This window comes from Scyliorhinus torazame, chromosome 16, assembly GCF_047496885.1.
Source record: "Scyliorhinus torazame isolate Kashiwa2021f chromosome 16, sScyTor2.1, whole genome shotgun sequence".
Lineage (NCBI taxonomy): Eukaryota > Metazoa > Chordata > Chondrichthyes > Carcharhiniformes > Scyliorhinidae > Scyliorhinus > Scyliorhinus torazame.
Genome location: NC_092722.1, coordinates 113342240 through 113361081, shown reverse-complemented (window position 1 = coordinate 113361081; position 18842 = coordinate 113342240). Strand labels below are relative to the sequence as shown.

The 18842-nt window shown below is 51.4% G+C and overlaps 1 protein-coding gene across 1 annotated transcript; it reads right to left on the bottom strand.

The window, feature by feature from the left end:
- Positions 1–5273: 5273 nt before the first annotated feature.
- LOC140393005 (large ribosomal subunit protein uL18B-like) lies at positions 5274–16524 on the bottom strand. The gene is made up of 2 exons (XM_072478917.1): positions 16184–16524; positions 5274–5900 (listed from the first exon to the last, which is right to left on the bottom strand). The coding sequence occupies exons 1-2, from the start codon at positions 16448–16450 to the stop codon at positions 5274–5276; spliced, it is 894 nt and encodes a 297-aa protein (XP_072335018.1). The 5' UTR covers positions 16451–16524.
- Between the last annotated feature and the right edge of the window lie 2318 nt (positions 16525–18842).

Sequence of the window (18842 nt, the reverse complement as noted above, 5' to 3'; positions counted from 1 at the left end):
TCAGGTTAGGCTAAGAAAGGGATGAGTTGGATAGATTTTCCAGTCAGGGTTTGATTCAAAGTCACGGGGGGTGCCCATTTTGATGAGTAAGAAAATGGGGTTTGTGAGCGCGAAAGAAGTGAGGGACCCGGGTTGGAGATATGTGATGGTGAGTAGGGTATTAGAGGGGATGCTGGTGGGACTGCTGAATGTATATGCTCCGAATTGGGACATTGTAGGTTTTATGACGGGGTTGCTGGAAGCGATCCCGGACTTGGCCACGCACCAGTTGATTATTGGAGGAGATTGTAACTATGTCCTAGAGCTGAGGGTAAATAGATCGAGCCCCAGGTCAATGAGTAGGATGCGAATGGCAAAGGAGCTGGGTGGGTTTATGGAAAAGATCGGTATTGTGGACCCAGGGGGAAGGGAATATGCCACATTTTGGGAAGCAGTAAAAGCGGTGATCGAGGGGGAGATTATCTCATTCAAGGCACATGCAGATAGGGAAAGGAGGGAGGAATATGAATGGCTCATGATCGAGGTAGTTGAGGTCGATAGGGAGTACTTGAGAGTGCCCACCACGGATGGATTGACAAGGAGGAAAAAATTGCAGGGGCAATTCGATAGGTTGACGACGGGCAGGGCCATAAGACAACTGTGTAGGTCAAGGGGGGTGCAGTACGAATATGGGGAGAAGGCGAGTCGAATGTTAGTGCATCAGCTACCGAGGCAGGCCGCGTCCAGAGAAATATTGAAGATACGGACTGGGCAGGAGAAGTGGTGTCGGAGCCAGGGAAGATAAACAAGCCATTCAGGGATTATTATACGGAGCTGTACAGGCAGACCCGTGGGGACATGGGACGGTTTTTAGACAAACTGGAATTTCCACAGTTGGAGGAAGAGAAGAGGCAGGCGCTAGAGGAGCCCTTGGGGCTGATTGGACAGAATGAGCGGTATGAAGTCAGGAAGGCCCAGGGGCCAAATGGTTACCCGGCAGAATTCGCTAAGCAGTTTGCGCCGGATCTGGCACCACATCTCTTGGGACATTTAACGAGGCGTTGGAGAAGGGGAAGCTGCTGGAGACGATGATGCAGGCAACAATCACTGTAAAAAAATTTAAAAAATTTAGAGTACCCAATTATTTTGTTCCAGTTAAGGGGCAATTTAGTGTGGCCAATCCATCTAGCCTGCACATTTTTGGGTTGTGGGGGTGAAACCCACGCAGACACTGGGAGAATGTGCAAACTCCACACGGACAGTGACCCAGGGTCAGATCGAACCCGGGTCCTCAGCTCCATAGGCAGCAGCGCTAGCCACTGCGCCACCATACTGCCCACAGGCAACAATCACATTAATACCAAAGAAGGGGAACGACCCGTTGGAATGTGGGTCTTTTGGCCCATATCGCTGTTAAATACGAATGTGAAAATGCTGGCTAAATTGATGGCGGGAAGAATGGAAGGATATGTCCCGGGGTGGTTGCAGACAACCAGACAGGTTTCATAAAGGGCAGGCAGTTTTCTAGTAAGGAGGTTTTTAAATGTGGCCATGACCCCATCAAGAGCTTGGGTACCGGAGGTAGTGGTGTCCATGTACATGGAGAAGGCATTTGACCGGGTGGCGTATCGGTACCTGTTTGAAGTCCTGGGAAGGCTCGGGTTTAGGCCGAAGTTTGTGGTATGGGTGTGCCTGTTATACATGGCACAGAAGGTGAGTGTGCGGTCCAACAACATGTGCTCACAAAACTTTGAACTGCACAGGGGAGCAAGGCAGGGGTGCCTGCTGTTGCCGCTGTTGTTTGCACTAGCGATAGAACCTCTGGCAATGGTTCTTGGTGTCGTGTTAATCGCCCTGGGGTAACACGGACTGCAACTGGATGCAGTTGTACTTGAAAGTAGACTCCAAACTTTGGTGTTGGTTCAATACGCTTTATTGAACTTGTTAAGCAGTTCGCTGTGGGTTTGACACTCTACTAATCTAACTTACTATAACTAACGAGACCAGACTAGCTCTGAGCCACGTGTAGAAGGTGCTAACTTATATATACACACTGACTGTCACTCCAGTTGTCACTAGTGGAAAGAGGCAGAGTGTTGATGCCTCGTGAGTTTTATAATGGGAGCCCACCTTCTATATTCTGCCTGGTGATTGGTTGTGTTCTGTCCTGTGTGTTAATTGGCTGTACTGGGTGTCTGTCACTGCCTGTCTATATCTCATGTGCACGAGTGCATATCATGACATCTCTCCTTTTAAAAAAAAAATGTTGGTTGCTTGGAGCATATGCGACTGTATTTACATGTAGAACTATTTACATTAAATGGCGAGTGGATGAAAGCGAGTGGATGAATATATACATCAGAGTTGTCTAGTGTGCAGATAAGTCCAATCTTTGGGGCTTGCGTCTGATCCTTGTCGACCGCCTGAGAGGTGGAGGTGGGGACGACGGCGCCTTGGCAGGTGGGATTGCTGCCAGATTGGTGGCCTCGTGGTGCGAGGTGTCCGGAGGAGGCACGACAACATCTGGAAAAGTAGGATCTGGTGGCGGGCAGGCAACTTTGCGAAGTGCCCTTCTGTTGCGCCAGACAATGGAGCCATCAGCCATACGAACTACAAACGATCTGGGAGCTGCCTGTTGAACAACAACAGCTGGAGCTGCCCAGCCTCCATCAGGTAGCTTGATCCAACCAGCATCTTCCGGAGAGAGCACAGGCAAATCGGTAGCATGAGCACCGTTCGTCAGCTTTTGCCGGTTCCTGAGTTGCTGCACCTTTTGCAGCATTGGGAGGTGATCCAGGTCTGGTAAGTGTATGGCTGGAACAGTCGTCCGCAGGTCTCTATTCATGAGGCGTGAGCCTGAGACATACCGGTGGACAGAGGGGTTGCCCTGTACACCAACAGCGCACGGTTGAAGTCAGAAGCAGAGTCCGCAGCCTTTCAGAGCAGTTGCTTCACTATTTGGACCCCTTTCTCAACCTTCCCGTTGGACTGCGGGTAGTGTGGGCTTGAGGTGATGTGGTTGAATTGGAACGACTTGGCAAACCTGGACCATTCTTGGCTGTGGAAGCAGGGATCATTGTCACTCATGACAGGAAGTGGAATACCATGCTTGGCAAATGTGTCCTTGATGACTGTCCTTGATGTGAGGTCTGACAGCTCCACAACTTCCTTTTGCGAAAGTAATTTGAGAAGTAATCTATGATGAGCACATCATCACACCCATTGGCGTGAAAAAGGTCGATTCCCACCTTGGAGCACGGAGTGGTCACAATCTCGTGTTGCTGGAGTGTTTCTTTTGTTTGAGCAGGCTGGAAACGCTGGCAGGTCGCACAATTGAGGACCATGTTGGATATGTCCTGGCTGATTCCAGGCTAATAAACAGCCTGCTGGGCCCTGCGCCTACACTTCTCGACACCTAGGTGTCCCTCGTGGATTTGTTTGAGCACTAAGCTCTGCAGACTGTGAGGAATAACGATACGATCTAGCTTGAGGAGGATCCCCTCGATGACTGTCAGGTCGTCTATCACATTAAAGAACTGAGGGCATTGCCCTTTCTGCCAGCCATTTGTAAGGTGGTGCATTACACGCTGCAGAAGAGGGTCTTTGGCAATCTCTTCACGAATGTTGATCACTCTTTCATCTGAGGCCGGGAGTTTGCTGGCACACAGCTGCACCTGTGCCTCAATCTGACGGATGAAGTCAACCTGTTCACTGGGCGAGGTGATGGAGCGGGACAGGGCATCCACAATTATCAGCTCCTTGCCTGGTGTGTATACTAACTCAAAATCATACCTTCGGAGTCGAAGGAGAATGCGCTGAAGCCTGGGCGTTATGTCATTCAAGTCCTTATGAATGAAATGGACCAAGGGCCTGTAGTCAGTCTCCACTGTGAATGTAGGTAGACCGTAGACGTAGTCATGGAACTTTACAATGGCGGTTAGGAGGCCCAGGCACTCTTTTTCTATTTGGGCGTACCTCTGTTCAGTAGGAGTCATGGCCCTTGATGCATAAGCAACTGGAGCCCCAAACGAGGAGTCATCCCTCTGGAGGAGCACCGCACCAATGCCGTCCTGGCTTGCATCCGTGGAGATTTTTGTTTCCCTGTCCGAGTCAAAAAACGCTAGTACCGGAGCAGTGGTGAGCTTTGCTTTGAGCTCGACCACTTTGCTTTATGTGTGGGTAGCCACTGGAATGCAGTGGACTTCTTCACCAGATGCCTGAGAGCCGTGGTGTGTGAGGCCAAGTTGAGAATGAATTTTCCCAAGAAGTTCACCATTCCGAGGAAGCGTAGTACCGCCTTCTTGTCTTCCGGGATCTTCATGGCGTTAATGGCCTTGACCTTGTCCGAATCCGGTCACACACCCTGCTGGGATATCTGGTCGTCCAAGAACTTGTTGGTTGACATGCCAAAGAAGCACTTGGCCTTGTTCAGTTTGAGGCCGTTTGCATGGACACGTCGAAAGACTTGTTTGAGATGAGATCTGTGTTCCTCGGGGGGTCGTGGACCATATGATTACATCATCTACGTAGACACGCACACCCTCAATGCCCTCCATCATCTGCTCCATGACCCTGTGGAAGATTTCAGAGGCTGAAACAATGCCGAACAGCATACGGTTATAACAGTACCTGCCAAATGGTGTGTTGAATGTGCAGAGCTTCCTGCTAGACTTGTTCAGTTGTATCTGTCAGAAACCACGCGATGCATCTAGCTTCGTGAAGAATTTGGCGTGTGCCATCTCACTGGTTAGTTCCTCCCTCTTCGGGATCGGGTAGTGTTCCTGCATTATGGTCTGGTTAAGATCTTTGGGATCTATGCATATCCGCAACTCTCCAGAGAGCTTCTTCACGCAGACCATCGAGCTGACCCAGTCAGTCGGTTCCGTCACTTTGCAGATGATGCCCTGGTCTTGGAGCTCCTGTAGCTGTGCCTTTAAACGTTCCTTCAGAGGAGCCCGCACCCGGCGTGATGCATGGATTACAGGCGTGGCATCAGGCCTGAGTAGGATCTTGTATCAGTATGGCAGAGTGCCCATTCCATCAAACACATCCGGATATTGAGCAAGGATGTCATCAATGTCAGCCTGAAGATCCACATTGGAAGAAGACATGGCATGGACTCACTGTACGAGGTTGAGTAGCTTGCATGTATGGGCACCGAGCAGGGATGCCTTATCAGGCTTGACGATTTCGAATCGCAGTGTGACATTGATGGTCTTTTATTTTTTTCCCCACTTTTTCTTTAAATCTATTTGACAGTTTATATGAATCATTAGATGACTGAAAGTGCCCTCTCAATTCTCGCCATTGTGTTCCTGTGCCCTGAGGAAGCTGGCCTTCTTTTGAGCAATACGATCCTGTCTCTGTTCCAATGACCTCTTGGGACGGTTCCACCTCTTCTTCTTGACTTCTGTCTTGGGCTTCTTCTCATGAATAAGGTTTTCTCGAATAGTAGCATGAGCTTTCTTATACAAATCTTCTATCATGTCAGCTGCGACTCCATGCTTGACGTATTGAGAAAATTGCTTTTTAAAAGCATTCTCGTCCTCCTCCATCAGGTAGCGCATGTACTCTGCTATGTTCACCCCAAAGATGTGTTTACGGTGGACTTCAGGATTGAATTCCTTCTTCTCAGAATCATAACCGGGGAATCGCTTGGTGCTGTGTGGAATAGACAGGCCACTGTCAACTGCACCTTTCAGAGCTCCAAAGACTTTGTTGCCTGTGGTGGTTCTGGCAAGTCCAGCATCAAGGCAGCAGGTGAAAGCACTAGGTTTCCCATCGATGCTTTCCATTTTGTATTCATCACCAGTCACTTCCACCTGACCTTCATAGATCGTATCCAAACCAAATTTGCGCAGCAGCCTGTGGGCAGGAAGCAGACCAGTGCAATAAGACGCAGCGTAGTTGGTGAGCCCAACCTTTATGCCTGTGGTAGTCTGTGTGGAGGTATTAGGGTACCTGGTAATGCTGGCGCACCATTGGTAGATATTTTATGTTTCCTATTGGTTAAGCTGCATGGTAGCTCCGCCCTGCTTGGTGGGGTATGAGAGCCCGTGCCGCCCCAGCAGCCTTCTTTCTGTACCTGAGCTGCTGGGGGAAACATCTAGCTTATTAAAACCTTCAGTTGTACTACAACCTCGCTTTAGTGGTCGTTGATCGTGCATCAATTTAATAAGCTAGATTTAAAAGGATGGCGCTCTGAATCAAGCCAGAGTGTCTGCAACTCAGCCCCCACGCAGCAAACTCAGCGGCAACCTTCAAGCATTGGCTGGCGTGTTTTAAATGATATCTCGGAACGGCCGAAAAAACACCCTCGGGAGAACTGAAATTGCAAGTCCTGCACTCGAGGGTGAGCCCGGAAATTTACACCGTCATCGAGGACACGGACGACTTCGATGCAGCAATGGAGCTGCGAAAAGGACATTATATTCGCCCGGTAAACCAGGTCTACACCCGCCATCTACTAGCAACGAGGTGACAAATCCCTGGGGAATTGCTGGAAGAATGCTACCGTGCGCTCCTGGTGTTGGGGAGAAACTGCAGCTGCCCGCAAGTTTCGGCGAGCGACCACACAGAACTTTTGATCCGGGACGCTTTTGTGGCAGGTATGCTGTCCTCCCACATCCGCTGGAAAAAGACACCCTGGGCCTCAAGGAGGCATGGGCCCTTGCAGACTCCCTATATGTGGCCTCCCAAAACGCCCGCGCCTACATTCCGGACCGCGCGGCAGCCCCCTGGGCAGCGTTGAACCCCTCCACAGCTGACCCCGAGACATCTCCCATCCCCCCAAAAGCTTGTGCTGCAAGGTGGCCCGGCAACCTTGGGGGGGCCCCACTGCTACTTTTGCGGGCAGGCCAAGCACCCCCGGCAGCGCTGCCCGGCCCGCGCATCCACCTGCAAGGGATGCGGTATAAAGGGCTACTTCATGGTGCTATGCAAGGCCCGTGCGGTCGCCGCGGTCTCCGGTGGCGAATGCGGACCGCCACCACAACCCTCTCCACAGCCCCCGTGTGGTCAGCGGGCGCCGCCATCTTCCTCCTCCAGGGCCATGTGCGGCCCCCGGGCGCCGCCATCTTGTCCCGCGGACACCACGTGCGATGGATGGGTGCTGCCATTTTGTGCACCCCCAGCCATGTGCGACCACTGGGAGCCGCCATCTTGGATGGATTCCCAGGACCCCAGCTTGGCTGACCGCACACCGCCCGAAAAGAACACTCAACTGCTGCGATTAGCCTCGGTGACCCTGGACCAGTCCTGGCCTCGAACACTCTCAACTGCTACAACAACAGTACTAAGCAACGGGCACGGGATGTCCTGCTTAATCGACTCTGGGAGCACGGAGAGCTTCATACACCCCGACACGTTAAGGCGCTGTTCTCTCCTCGTCCACCCCGTTAATCAAAAAATCTCCCTGGCCTCCGGTTCCCACTCATTAGAGATAAAAGAGTTTTGTGTAGCAAACCTCACGGCCCAGGGAGGGGAGTTTAAAAATTACCGGCTCTACGTCCTTCCCCACCTCTGCTGGGCCACACTCCTAGGGTTAGACTTCCAGTGCAATCTCCAATGTCTAACTTTCAAATTCGGCGGCCCTATACCCCCTCTCACTGTCTGCAGCCTCGCGACCCTTAAGGTCGATCCGCCTTCCCTGTTTGCGAACCTCACCCCGGATTGCAAACCCATCGCCACCAGGAGCAGACGGTACAGTGCCCAGAATCTGATCTTTATTAGGTCAGAGGTTCAAAGGCTACTGAGGGAAGGAGTAATTGAAGCTAGCAACAGTCCCTGGAGAGCTCAAGTTGTGGTGGTAAAGGCCGGGGAGAAACATAGGATGGTCATCGACTACAGTCAGACCATCAACAGGTTTACGCAGCTGGACGCGTACCCTCTCCCCCGCATATCCGATCTGGTAAACAGGATCGCGCATTACAAGGTCTTCTCCACGGTGGATCTTAAGTCCGCCTACCATCAGCTCCCCATCCGAAGTACACTGCCTTTGAGGCAGATGGGCGGCTCTACCACTTCTTAAGGGTTCCCTTCGGTGTCACTAACAGGGTCTCGGTCTTCCAGCACGAGATGGACCGAATGTTTGACCGGTACTTTTTACGGGCAACGTTCCCGTATCTCGATAATGTCACCACCTGCGGCCATTGTCATAATATACACCAGTATATCATGGTGCAGATACACACACACTGATGGACACACAGCAGGACCAATCAACACACACAACACCGCAGCCAATCACCAGTTAGAGCACACTCACTATAAAGACAGGGGGCATCAGAGTTCCCGCTCATTCGGGATGCAGCCTCCTAGAAGGACAGAGCTTACAGCACAGGTCTTCACCATGTGCTGAGTGCATAGACTGGTTAGGACAGGCATAGGTCTTTAGTTTAATCTAACATCGTGTTACCCCACAGTGAAAGTATGTTCAACAGTTTCTAACTTAATAAAATAGTGTTGCACTATTTTAAGTGTTGGTGGCCTGTGTGTGTTCCACGGATCCAGAGCACCTGTCGTCTTTTAAAATCTTTCCTACTTCAAGACTGTGAAGAAAACAACTTTACAACTCTGTTTCGAAATAAATAACTTTGTCTTTATTGACCAAAGTCTGCATGCAGATGGCTACAGGTTAGAGAGAGAGAGAGCTGTTAAGGTAAACCTGCTCATTCTTTCTCAAGCTCGCAAAGACATGGAGAAAATGTTCAATATTTATACACAAGCTGTATCATTTTACAAAAACAGACCTTGTTCAAAAATGTCAATACAGTCATAACTTCTGATCAAACATGTTGTCATGGAAAAGACCCTGACTCGGCTTATTTGCAGTAGTTTGTTTTTAGAGGAAATAAGACGTGGTCCTATTTTGTTTTTCACCTCTGCCCTCACGATGCCTTGACGCAGAGGGACCTAGGTCATGAGAAAGTTGTGTTATTAGGACATTCCTAGATCATGGCTTTGTTATCAGGTTTTAATAAGGTCAGGCACTATCTTCCCTCTTCTGGCCTTGTATGATACAATTATGTGGATTCTTAGCTTTGTCTAGTTTGTCAGGGTCTGATCTTGGCACTTAGCTGACATAGCTTTCTCACACTTGGTTACATAAGTTGGCTATTTTTCCCATCATGCTATTGCTGAGTTTGTACACTTTCACACACCCAACACATCATGACACCAGGAGTTGAGGATATTAGAACTTCTTAGACCTACCTGCAAGTGATCTGCCTTCCATCAGCCTTCCATCAGTCATCCTGCAAAATGGACAGCGTCCGCCCGCCGCCGCCGCTCCGCATCACCGGTAACCTCGGGGCCAACTGGAAGATATTCAAACAACGCTTCCAGCTCTACCTTGAAGCCACAGACCGGGAAGATGCCTCAGACACCAGGAAGATCGCTCTCTTCCTATCCACGGCCGGGGAACATGCCATCCACATTTTCAATTCTCTCACCTTTGCTGAGAAATCAAAATTCAAGACGGTCCTCCTCAAGTTTGACAGTCATTGCAACATAGAGGTGAATGAAAGTTTTGAGCGTTATGTATTCCAACAGCGTTTGCAGGGTAAGGATGAACCTTTCCAGTCCTTTCTCACCCACCTCCACATCCTTGCGCAGTCCTGTAATTACGGGCCCACCTCCGACTCCATGATACGCGACCAGTTCGTTTTCGGTGTCCAGTCAGAACCCCCTATGCCAGCAGCTCCTCACGGTAAAGCAGCTCACCCTAGCGACCGCCATCGAGACCTGCGTGCTACACGAACACTCCACCAGTCGGTATTCCCACATCCAAGCGGCTGAAATGGCGCGGCAAGGTCCCCACGAGGCAGAACGGGTCCAAGCAATCGAACAACTCCAGGGCCTCAGCCTGGATGAGGGCGGCCATTTTGTGCGCTTTTCAGGGACTCCCGCGCACCGAATGAGGGGACGGCGATGTCGACGAATGTACTGCGCAGGCCACGCACGACCGCACCGCGCATGTGCGGTGGCGCATCGAACGTACTGACGCTACAACGTGCGGCAACATTGGCTCCGCCCACTTAAAGCGGCAATGCTCTGCCAAATCCCGACGATGCCTGAGATGTGGCAAACTTGGCCACTATGCAGCTTTATGCCGATCAGCTCAGCCTGCCAACTCATATCGCTCCAGCCAGCCTCGCAGGAATGCCTGGGCCATTCAACCCACGGTCACCGAGTCCGATGCGGACCGACTACCCGATATTGACACCGAGGACCCGAAGGTGCCTTTTCAAGTCGGTATCGTTACAAAAAACAGAGTGTTCCCGAAGCAAAGAATCCAGCCTCTATCGGTATACAGCATCGATCCGGACGATGAGTGGGGTGCCACCCTGACGGTCAACCGGTCCCAAATACGATTCCGACTGGACACTGGTGCCTCCGCCAATCTCATTGCGCAGTCTGACCTCCAAAGCCTTTGTGTCAAACCAGCCATCCTGCCATCAGCCTGCCAGCTATTAGATTATAATGGCAATGCCATTGCTGCCAGCGGCTCATGCCAACTTGAAATGAGGCACAGGTCACGCAAAGCTATCCTTCCCTTTGAAATCATGGGCTCCTCGAAAGCCTCCCTGCTTGGTGCGCAGGCATGCAAGCTGTTGAACATAGTTCAGAGAGTTCACTCTCTCTCTCCTGCTGACGCGTCTGCCTTTCAGGACACCGACTTCAGGGCGCAGCTCGACGCCATTATCAACCAATACCACGAAGTCTTCGAGGGCATGGGCACGCTCCCGTACGCCTACAAGATTTTATTAAAACCGAATGCCACGCCTGTGGTGCACGCACCTCGCAGGGTCCCAGTACCCCTTAAGGACCGCCTCAAGCAGCAGCTGCAGGACCTCCAGAACCAAGGAGTGATTTCCAAAGTCACGGAACTGACCGACTGGGTCAGTTCCATGGTATGTATAAAAAAGCCTTCCGGCGAATTGAGAATTTGCATTGATCCCAAGGATCTAAATCGCAATATCATGAGGGAGCATTATCTAATTCCCAAGCGTGAAGAGCTCACATGTGAGATGGCTCACGCCAAGCTCTTCACCAAACTCGACGCCTCAAAAGGATTCTGGCAAATCCAGCTCTATAAATCCAGCAGGAAACTTTGCACATTTAACACCCCCTTTGGCAGATATTGTTACAACAGGATGCCGTTTGGGATCATATCTGCATCAGAAGTGTTCCATAGGATTATGGAACAAATGATGGAAGTCATTGAAGGTGGTCGCGTCTATGTCGATGACATAATCATTTGGTCCACCACCCCGCAGGAGCATGTTAATCGCCTCCAGCATGTATTCAGACATATACATGAGCATGGCCTCCGCCTCAACAGGGCCAAATGCTCTTTTGGTCAGACGGAACTCAAGTTCCTCGGGGACCACATCTCCCAATTGGGTGTGCAGCCGGATGCGGACAAGGTAGCTGCCATCACAGCTATGAAAACACTAGAGGACAAGAAGGCGGTCCTCCGATTTCTGGGCATGGTCAATTTTTTCGGGAAATTTATCCCTAACTTCGCCTCTCATACCACGGCTCTCAGGAACCGGGTCAGGAAGACGACAGACTTCCAATGGCTCCCTGCCCACGAGCGCGAATGGAGAGAACTCAAAACAAAACTGGCCACGGCTCCGGTCTTAGCTTTCTTTGATCCAGCAAAGGAGACCAAAATTTCGACCGATGCCAGTCAATCTGGCATTGGGGCAGTGCTCCTTCAACGTGATGAGGCCTCATCATGGGCCCCCATTGCTATATGCGTCACGTGCGAGCAGCGCTACGCACAGATAGAAAAGGAGTGCCTGGGCCTTCTGACCGGTGTGGTTAAGTTTCACGATTATGTCTACGGACTTCCTCAATTCACCGTCGAGACCGACCATCGCCCGCTGGTCAATATAATACAGAAAGACTTGAACGATATGACGCCTCACCTCCAGCATATTCTTCTCAAGCTCAGGCGATATGACTTCCAGCTGGTATACACCCCAGGCAAAGACCTCAATATTGCTGACACTCTCTCCAGGGCAGTCAACACTCCATGTGACCCAGTGGGATTTGTCTGCCAGGTTGACGCCCGTGTGGCATTCGCGGCCTCCAATCTACCTGCCACGGATGAACGCCTCGTCCAAATTCGCCGCGAGACGGCGGCTGACCCCTTGCTACAGCGTGTCATGCGCCACCTAACGGACGGGTGGCTCAAGGGCCAATGCCCTCCGTTCTATAATGTCAGAGACGATCTGGCGGTAGTAGGCGGGGTTCTTCTAAAACTGGACGGCATTGTCATCCCGCATAGCATACGCCAGCTTGTCCTGGAACAACTACACGAGGGCCACCTTGGCGTGGAAAAGTGCCGCCGACGGGCCCGAGAGACAGTGTACTGGCCCTGCATTAATGAAGACTTAGCCAACACAGTGCTCAACTGCCCCACTTGTCAGCGCTTCCAGCCGGCCCAACCACGTGAGACCCTGCAGCCTCATGAGTTGGTCATGTCACCATGGACCAAGGTGGGCATCGACCTGTTCCACGCGCTGGGTAGAGACTATGTCCTGATCGTGGACTACTTTTCGAATTACCCGGTGGTGATACGGTTGCATGACATCACCTCGTCTGCAGTCATTTGTGCATGTAAAGAAACCTTTGCTCGACACGGCATCCCGCTCACGGTTATGTCGGACAATGGCCCCTGCTTCGCCAGCCAGGAATGGTCCACCTTTGCCAGGCGGTACAATTTTGCCCATGTGACATCCAGTCCCATGTACCCCCAATCCAACGGCAAAGCAGAGAAGGGAGTACATATAGTCAAACGGCTCCAATGCAAGGCTGCCGATGCTGGGTCCGATTTCTACCTTGCCTTGCTGGCCTATCGCTCCGCCCCACTGTCCACTGGCCTGTCGCCAGTCCAGTTACTCATGGGTCATACCCTGAGGACGACGGTGCCGTCCATCCATGTCCCAGACCTCGACCACGTTCCGGTCCTTCGCCGGATGCAGCTGTTTCATGCACAGCACAAGGCGGCTCATGACTCCCGTGCAGCTGATCTCCCTGCTCTGGCTCCAGATGGCAACGTCGGAGTCCATCTTCCGGATGGTGGCTGGTCTGCAACCGCTGTTGTCCTTCGGAAGGTGGCCTCCCGCTCTTTCCTGGTTCATCTACCGGATGGCTCTATTCTGTGCCGCAATTAACGCGCCCTTCGTCTCATTCCACGCTCGCCACATGATCCTCCACTGTCGCCTCGCCCTCCTGCTGACCCTGCCACGGACTATGCAGAGCTCCCTGTCACTCTGCCTCCCCCTGACTCTGGCGCAGTCCAGCCCGCTCCTGAACCGGCGACTCTCGACCCACCCTTGAGGCGGTCAACCAGAATTCGTCGCCCACCTCAGAGACTTAATTTATGAACTTTGCAGACTTATAGACTCCCTGAATAGTTTCGTTGCTTTGTTTGATCGTTTCCCTGGTTTGTATATAGTGTTGATCTCGTTATTCTTGTTGCATACTGCTTCTCTGCACCAGGCACCTTCCCATGTAAATAGCTTAGTTCTCATGTACGCAGTCCTGTAAATATGTCTTCACACCCCACACGTAGTAAGGAACATTCTCACCACACATTATTTATTGCCACACACATACATTCTTTTATAAAAGGAGGGATGTCATAATATACACCAGTATATCATGGTGCAGACACACACACTGATGGACACACAGCAAGACCAATCAACACACACAACACCGCAGCCAATCACCAGTTAGAGCACACTCACTATATCATGTGCTGAGTGCATAGACTGGTGAGGACAGGCATAGGTCTTTAGTTTAATCGAACATCGTGTTAACGCACAGTGAAAGTATGTTCCAACAGTTTCTAACTTAATAAAATAGTGTTGTACTATTTTAAGTGTTGGTGGCCTGTATGTGTTCCACGGATCCAGAGCACCCAGCACATCAGCCACAAACAGCAGGACCACGACACCAACCTCCGAAAATTCCTCCAGACCGCAAAGATCCTTAACCTTATGTATAACAAGGATAAATGCGTCTTTAGCACCAACCGCCTAGCCATCCTCGGCTACGTAGTGCGAAATGGGCTTATAGGCCAGACCCTGAACGCATGCGCCCCCTTATGGAGTACCCCCTCCCTCCCTGCTCCAAGGCCCTGAAGCGCTGCCTAGGGTTTTTCTCTTACTATGCCCAGTGGGTCCCCAACTATGCGGAGAAGGCCCGTCCCCTGAACCAATCCACAATTTTCCGCCTGTCGATAGAGGCCCGCCAGGCCTTCAGCCGCATCAAAGCAGACATTGCAAAGGCCACGATGCATGCCATTGACAAGTCCCTCAACTTCCAGGTCGAGAGCGACGCGTCTGACGTAGCTCTGGCGGCCACCCTCAACCAAGCAGGCAGACCCGTGGCCTTCTTCTCACGTACCCTCCATGCTTCCGAAATCCACCACTCCTCAGTCAAAAAGGAGGCCCAGGCCATAGTAGAAACTTTGCGATATTGGAGGCATTACCTGGCCGGCAGGAGATTCACTCTCCTCATTGACCAACGGTCGGTTGCTTTCATGTTCGATAATGCACAGTGGGGCAAAATAAAAAACGATAAGATCTTGCGATGGAGGATCGAACTCTCCACCTACAACTATGAGATCTTGTATCGTCCCAGGAAGCTAAACGAGGCTCCTGATGCCCTGTCCCGCGGCACATGTGCAACGCACAAGTGGACCGCCTCCGAGCCCTCCACGAGGACCTCTGCCACCCGCGGGTCACTCGCTTCTTCCACTTTATCAAGACCCGTAACCTGCCCTACTCCGTCGAGGAGGTCAGGACAGCCACCAGGAATTGCCAAATCTGCGCGGTGTGCAAACCGCACTTCTACAGGCCAGAGAAAGTGCACCTGATAAAGGCTTCTCGTCCCTTTGAACGCCTCAGTATGGACTTCAAAGGCCCCCTCCCCTCCATCGACCGCAACACGTATTTCCTGAACGAGTACTCCCGGTTCCCATGCGCCATCCCTGCCCCGACATGACCACAACCACCGCCATCAAGGCCCTCCAGGGTATCTTTACACTGTTCGGGTTCCCCGCTTATATACATAGTGATAGGGGGTCCTCCTTTATAAGCGACGAACTGCGTCAATTCCTGCTCAGCAAGGGCATCGCCTCGAGCAGGACCACCAGTTACAACCCCCGGGGTAACGGACAGGTGGAGAGGGAGAACGTTATGGTCTGGAAGACCATCCTACTGGCTCTATGGTCCAGGAATCTCCCAGTCTCCCACTGGCAGGAAGTCCTCCCGGATGCCCTCCACTCAATCCGGTCACTGCAAACACCTCACGAATGTCTCCTTGTCTTCCCCAGGAAGTCCTCCTCTGGGACCTCGCTCCCTACCTGGCTGGCCGCTCCCGGACCCATCCCGCTCCTCAAACATGTGCGGATGCACAAATCGGACCCGCTGGTCGAGAGGGTCCACCTTCTCCACGCTAACCCCCAGTATGCCTACATGGCCACCCCAGCCTCCCACTGGAACACCTTACAGCCACCCCCTTCCCAGGAGGATCGGTCCTTCCGCTGGCCCCGTCTAGGCCCCCCCCCCCCCCCACCCACCCACCGACGCACCCCGCAGACGCTCCCTTCCCAGGTCAACCGTTTTCCCCACCAGCGCTTTCTAGGGGTGTTGAAGCTGCCACAGAGATCGAGGCCACGCTCCCGGAGCCACAGGCGCCCGAGCCTCCACCGGCGTCACCGCCAGAGCTTCGACGATCACAGAGGACGACGAGGGCCCCCGATCGACTGATTGCTTCATTTAAAAGTGTATATAGTTAATTGTGAATCTGTAAATAGTACGACAATAAGACAAAAACACTGTACAGAGGTATTACGGTGCCTCCATAACTATAATTTCTACCACGTTACCAATTTGTAATATCAAGCCACCACCCCCGCCGGACTCTTTTTTAACAGGGGGCGAATGTGGTAGTCAGTGTAGAGGTATTACGGTACCTGGTAATGCTGGAACACTATAGGTAGATATTGTATGTTTTCTATTGGTCAAGCTGTATGGTAGCTCTACCCTGCAAGGCGGGGTATAAGAGCCTGTGCCACCCCAGCAGCCTTCTTTCCGTATCTGAGCTACTGGGGGAAACATCTAGCTTATTAAAGCCTTCAGTTGGACTACAACCGCGCTTTAGTGGTCGTTGATCGTGCATCAATGTCGTACTTGGGTAATTCATGGCCATAGGCAGCACACACAATGATATCGCCCTCAATCTTAGCATACGCAATCTGGCATATGATGTCCCGGTTGGTGAATCGTACAATCATCCGGTACTTTGGCGTGTTGTACTTGTTTTTATCCTGTACCACCAAGCGTTTTCGTGCAAAGTAATCAGTCTTTCCCTCTCTCCTCCTTCTAAACTTAACTTGGTACCGCTTGAAGCATGCCTTGCTTTTCACAACTTTAACAAATCCCATTATTAGGATTCTTCCCCCTCAATCACCCGGGACCCAGGCGATTTTCTCGGGATGGCAGATTCCGCCAAACTGGAAAAGGCAATTCATACTGCCGACATTGATGGTCTTGTTGGAGACAAATAGATGACAAGATCCCAGTGCAGTTATGGCATTGCCATTATAATCGAGGAGCTGGCAGGCTGGCGGAAGAATTTCGGGTTGTTTTTTAATGCGGTCAAAATTAGCTTGAGAGATGAGATTGGCAGAAGCTCCAGTGTTCAAGTGTCCAGCTTGAACTGCATTGATTAACTTGTATGACAGCACGCCATTCGTCCGCGGAATCCACATTTGTTTTTTGTTTTTTTGAATAATTTTTATCAAAGGTTTTCATAAAATATCAATAACAAAATGAAAAAAGGAACCCAACAGGGTTAAGTACAAAACACAATCTAGAAAAGCGACCCCCCATACCCCCCCCCCCCCCCCCCGTACATAAAGAATAAATTAACATTAACACCCCAACTTAACACAATAGGTATATACACCCCCTCAGACCCTTCAGTGTAAATAACAAAAACAATAATAAAGTAACCCCCCGCCCCCCGAGCTGCTGCTGCCATTGACCAATGTCTATCGTTCTGCCAGAAAGTCTAAGAACCGTTGCCACCGCCTGAAGAACCCTTGTACCGACCCTCTCAAGGCAAATTTCACCCTCTCCAATTTAATGAACCCTGCCATATCGCTGCTCCAGGATTCCACGCTTGGGGGCCTCGCATCTTTCCACTGAAGAAGAATCCTTCGCTGGGCTACCAGGGACGCAAAGGCCAGAATTCCGGCCTCTTTCACCTCCTGCACTCCCGGCTCCTCTGCCACCCCTCGCGCCCACACAAACCCCATTATACTCCTGTTAACCCGCCTGAAAAAAGCCTTTGGGATAAACACGGGGAGGCACTGGAACAGGAACAAAAACCTTGGGAGCACCGTCATTTTGATTGACTGCACCCTACCCGCCAGGGACAGTGGCAACGCCTTGAACTCCTCCTCCATTTGCTCCACCAGCCTTGTAAAATTAAGCCTGTGCAGGGCCCCCCAGCTCCTGGCCACCTGGACCCCCAAATACCTGAAGCTCCTCTCTGCCTTTTTTAGTGGGAGCTCGCCAATCCCCCTCTCCTGGTCCCCTGGATGAACTACGAACAGCTCGCTCTTCCCCATGTTGAGCTTGTACCCCGAAAAGTCCCCAAATTCCCTAAGACTCCTCATTACCTCTGGCATTCCTCCCACCGGTCCGCCACATACAGCAGCAGGTCGTCCGCATAAAGCAACACCCTATGCTCCTCCCCACCCCGCACCAACCCCCTCCAGTTCCTTGACTCCGCCAGTGCCATAGCCAGGGGTTCAATCGCCAGTGCGAAGAGCAGGGGGGGACAAGGGACACCCCTGTCTCGTCCCTTGGTGCAACCGAAAGTACTCGGACCTCCTCCTGTTTGTGGCCACTCTCGCCATCGGGACCTCATACAACAGCCTAACCCACCTGACAAACCCCTCCCCAAATCCAAACCTCTTCAGCACCTCCCACAGGTACCCCCACTCTACCCTATCGAAGGCTTTCTCAGAGCCCATCGCCACCACTATCTCCGCCTCCCCCTCCCTCGCCGGCATCATGATAATGTTCAAAAGCCTCCGCACATTCGCGTTCCACTTGTCGTGTCGGGTGTTCCGCTATACAAATGAACCAATACGGTTGTAGATGGTACAACTCTGTTCTATCACTCTTGATAACAATATCTGTTAACTCATGGCTGTGGTTCGTACTTTACCCGTTAACCTGTGGACCCAGCCCTAACACTATCTTAGAGAGGCACTCAGCACATGGTGTATGTCTGAGTGGCATGCTGTGAGCTCTGAGCTATCTCCGGCTGGAATGAGCGGGAACTGTGGTGTTCAATGTTTTATAGTGCGTGTGCTCTCACTGGTGATTGGCTGTGATGCTGCGTGTGTGTTGATTGGTCCGTTGATCTGTCCATCAGTGTGTGTGTGTGATTGCACCACGATATGTTTATCTGAATATCATGACATCCCCCTTTTTACAAGAATATGTGCCTATATGGTAATAAATATTGGTGTGTACTGAGTGCAGCTGAATATGTGTGTGCAATATCTACAACATGTACATGAGGCTAAACTATATACATAGGAAGGTGTCAGGTGCAACATAGCAACGAGGTTGTACCACAAACAAAACAAGTGCAATCATCAAATATCGAAAGAGAACTCCTGAAACGACAAAGAGAGAAACACATTAACATAGTTGTATAACAATTCAGTGAGTTCAATGTGCAAACAGGCTCATAAGTCCAGCCTAGTAGGTGGGCGACGAATTCGGGTTGACCGTTAGGGTGGCACACCATTCATC

What these genes read in the sequence shown, in the direction of transcription:
- LOC140393005 (XM_072478917.1), bottom strand. Translation starts at nt 16,450, where the DNA reads ATGGGATTTGTTAAAGTTGTGAAAAGCAAGGCATGCTTCAAGCGGTAC. An exon ending in TACCCAAGTACGACATTGAT is followed by an intron (nt 5,901 to 16,183) that starts GCACGATCAACG and finishes ACAGGCATAAAG; the next exon opens with GTTGGGCTCACCAACTACGC.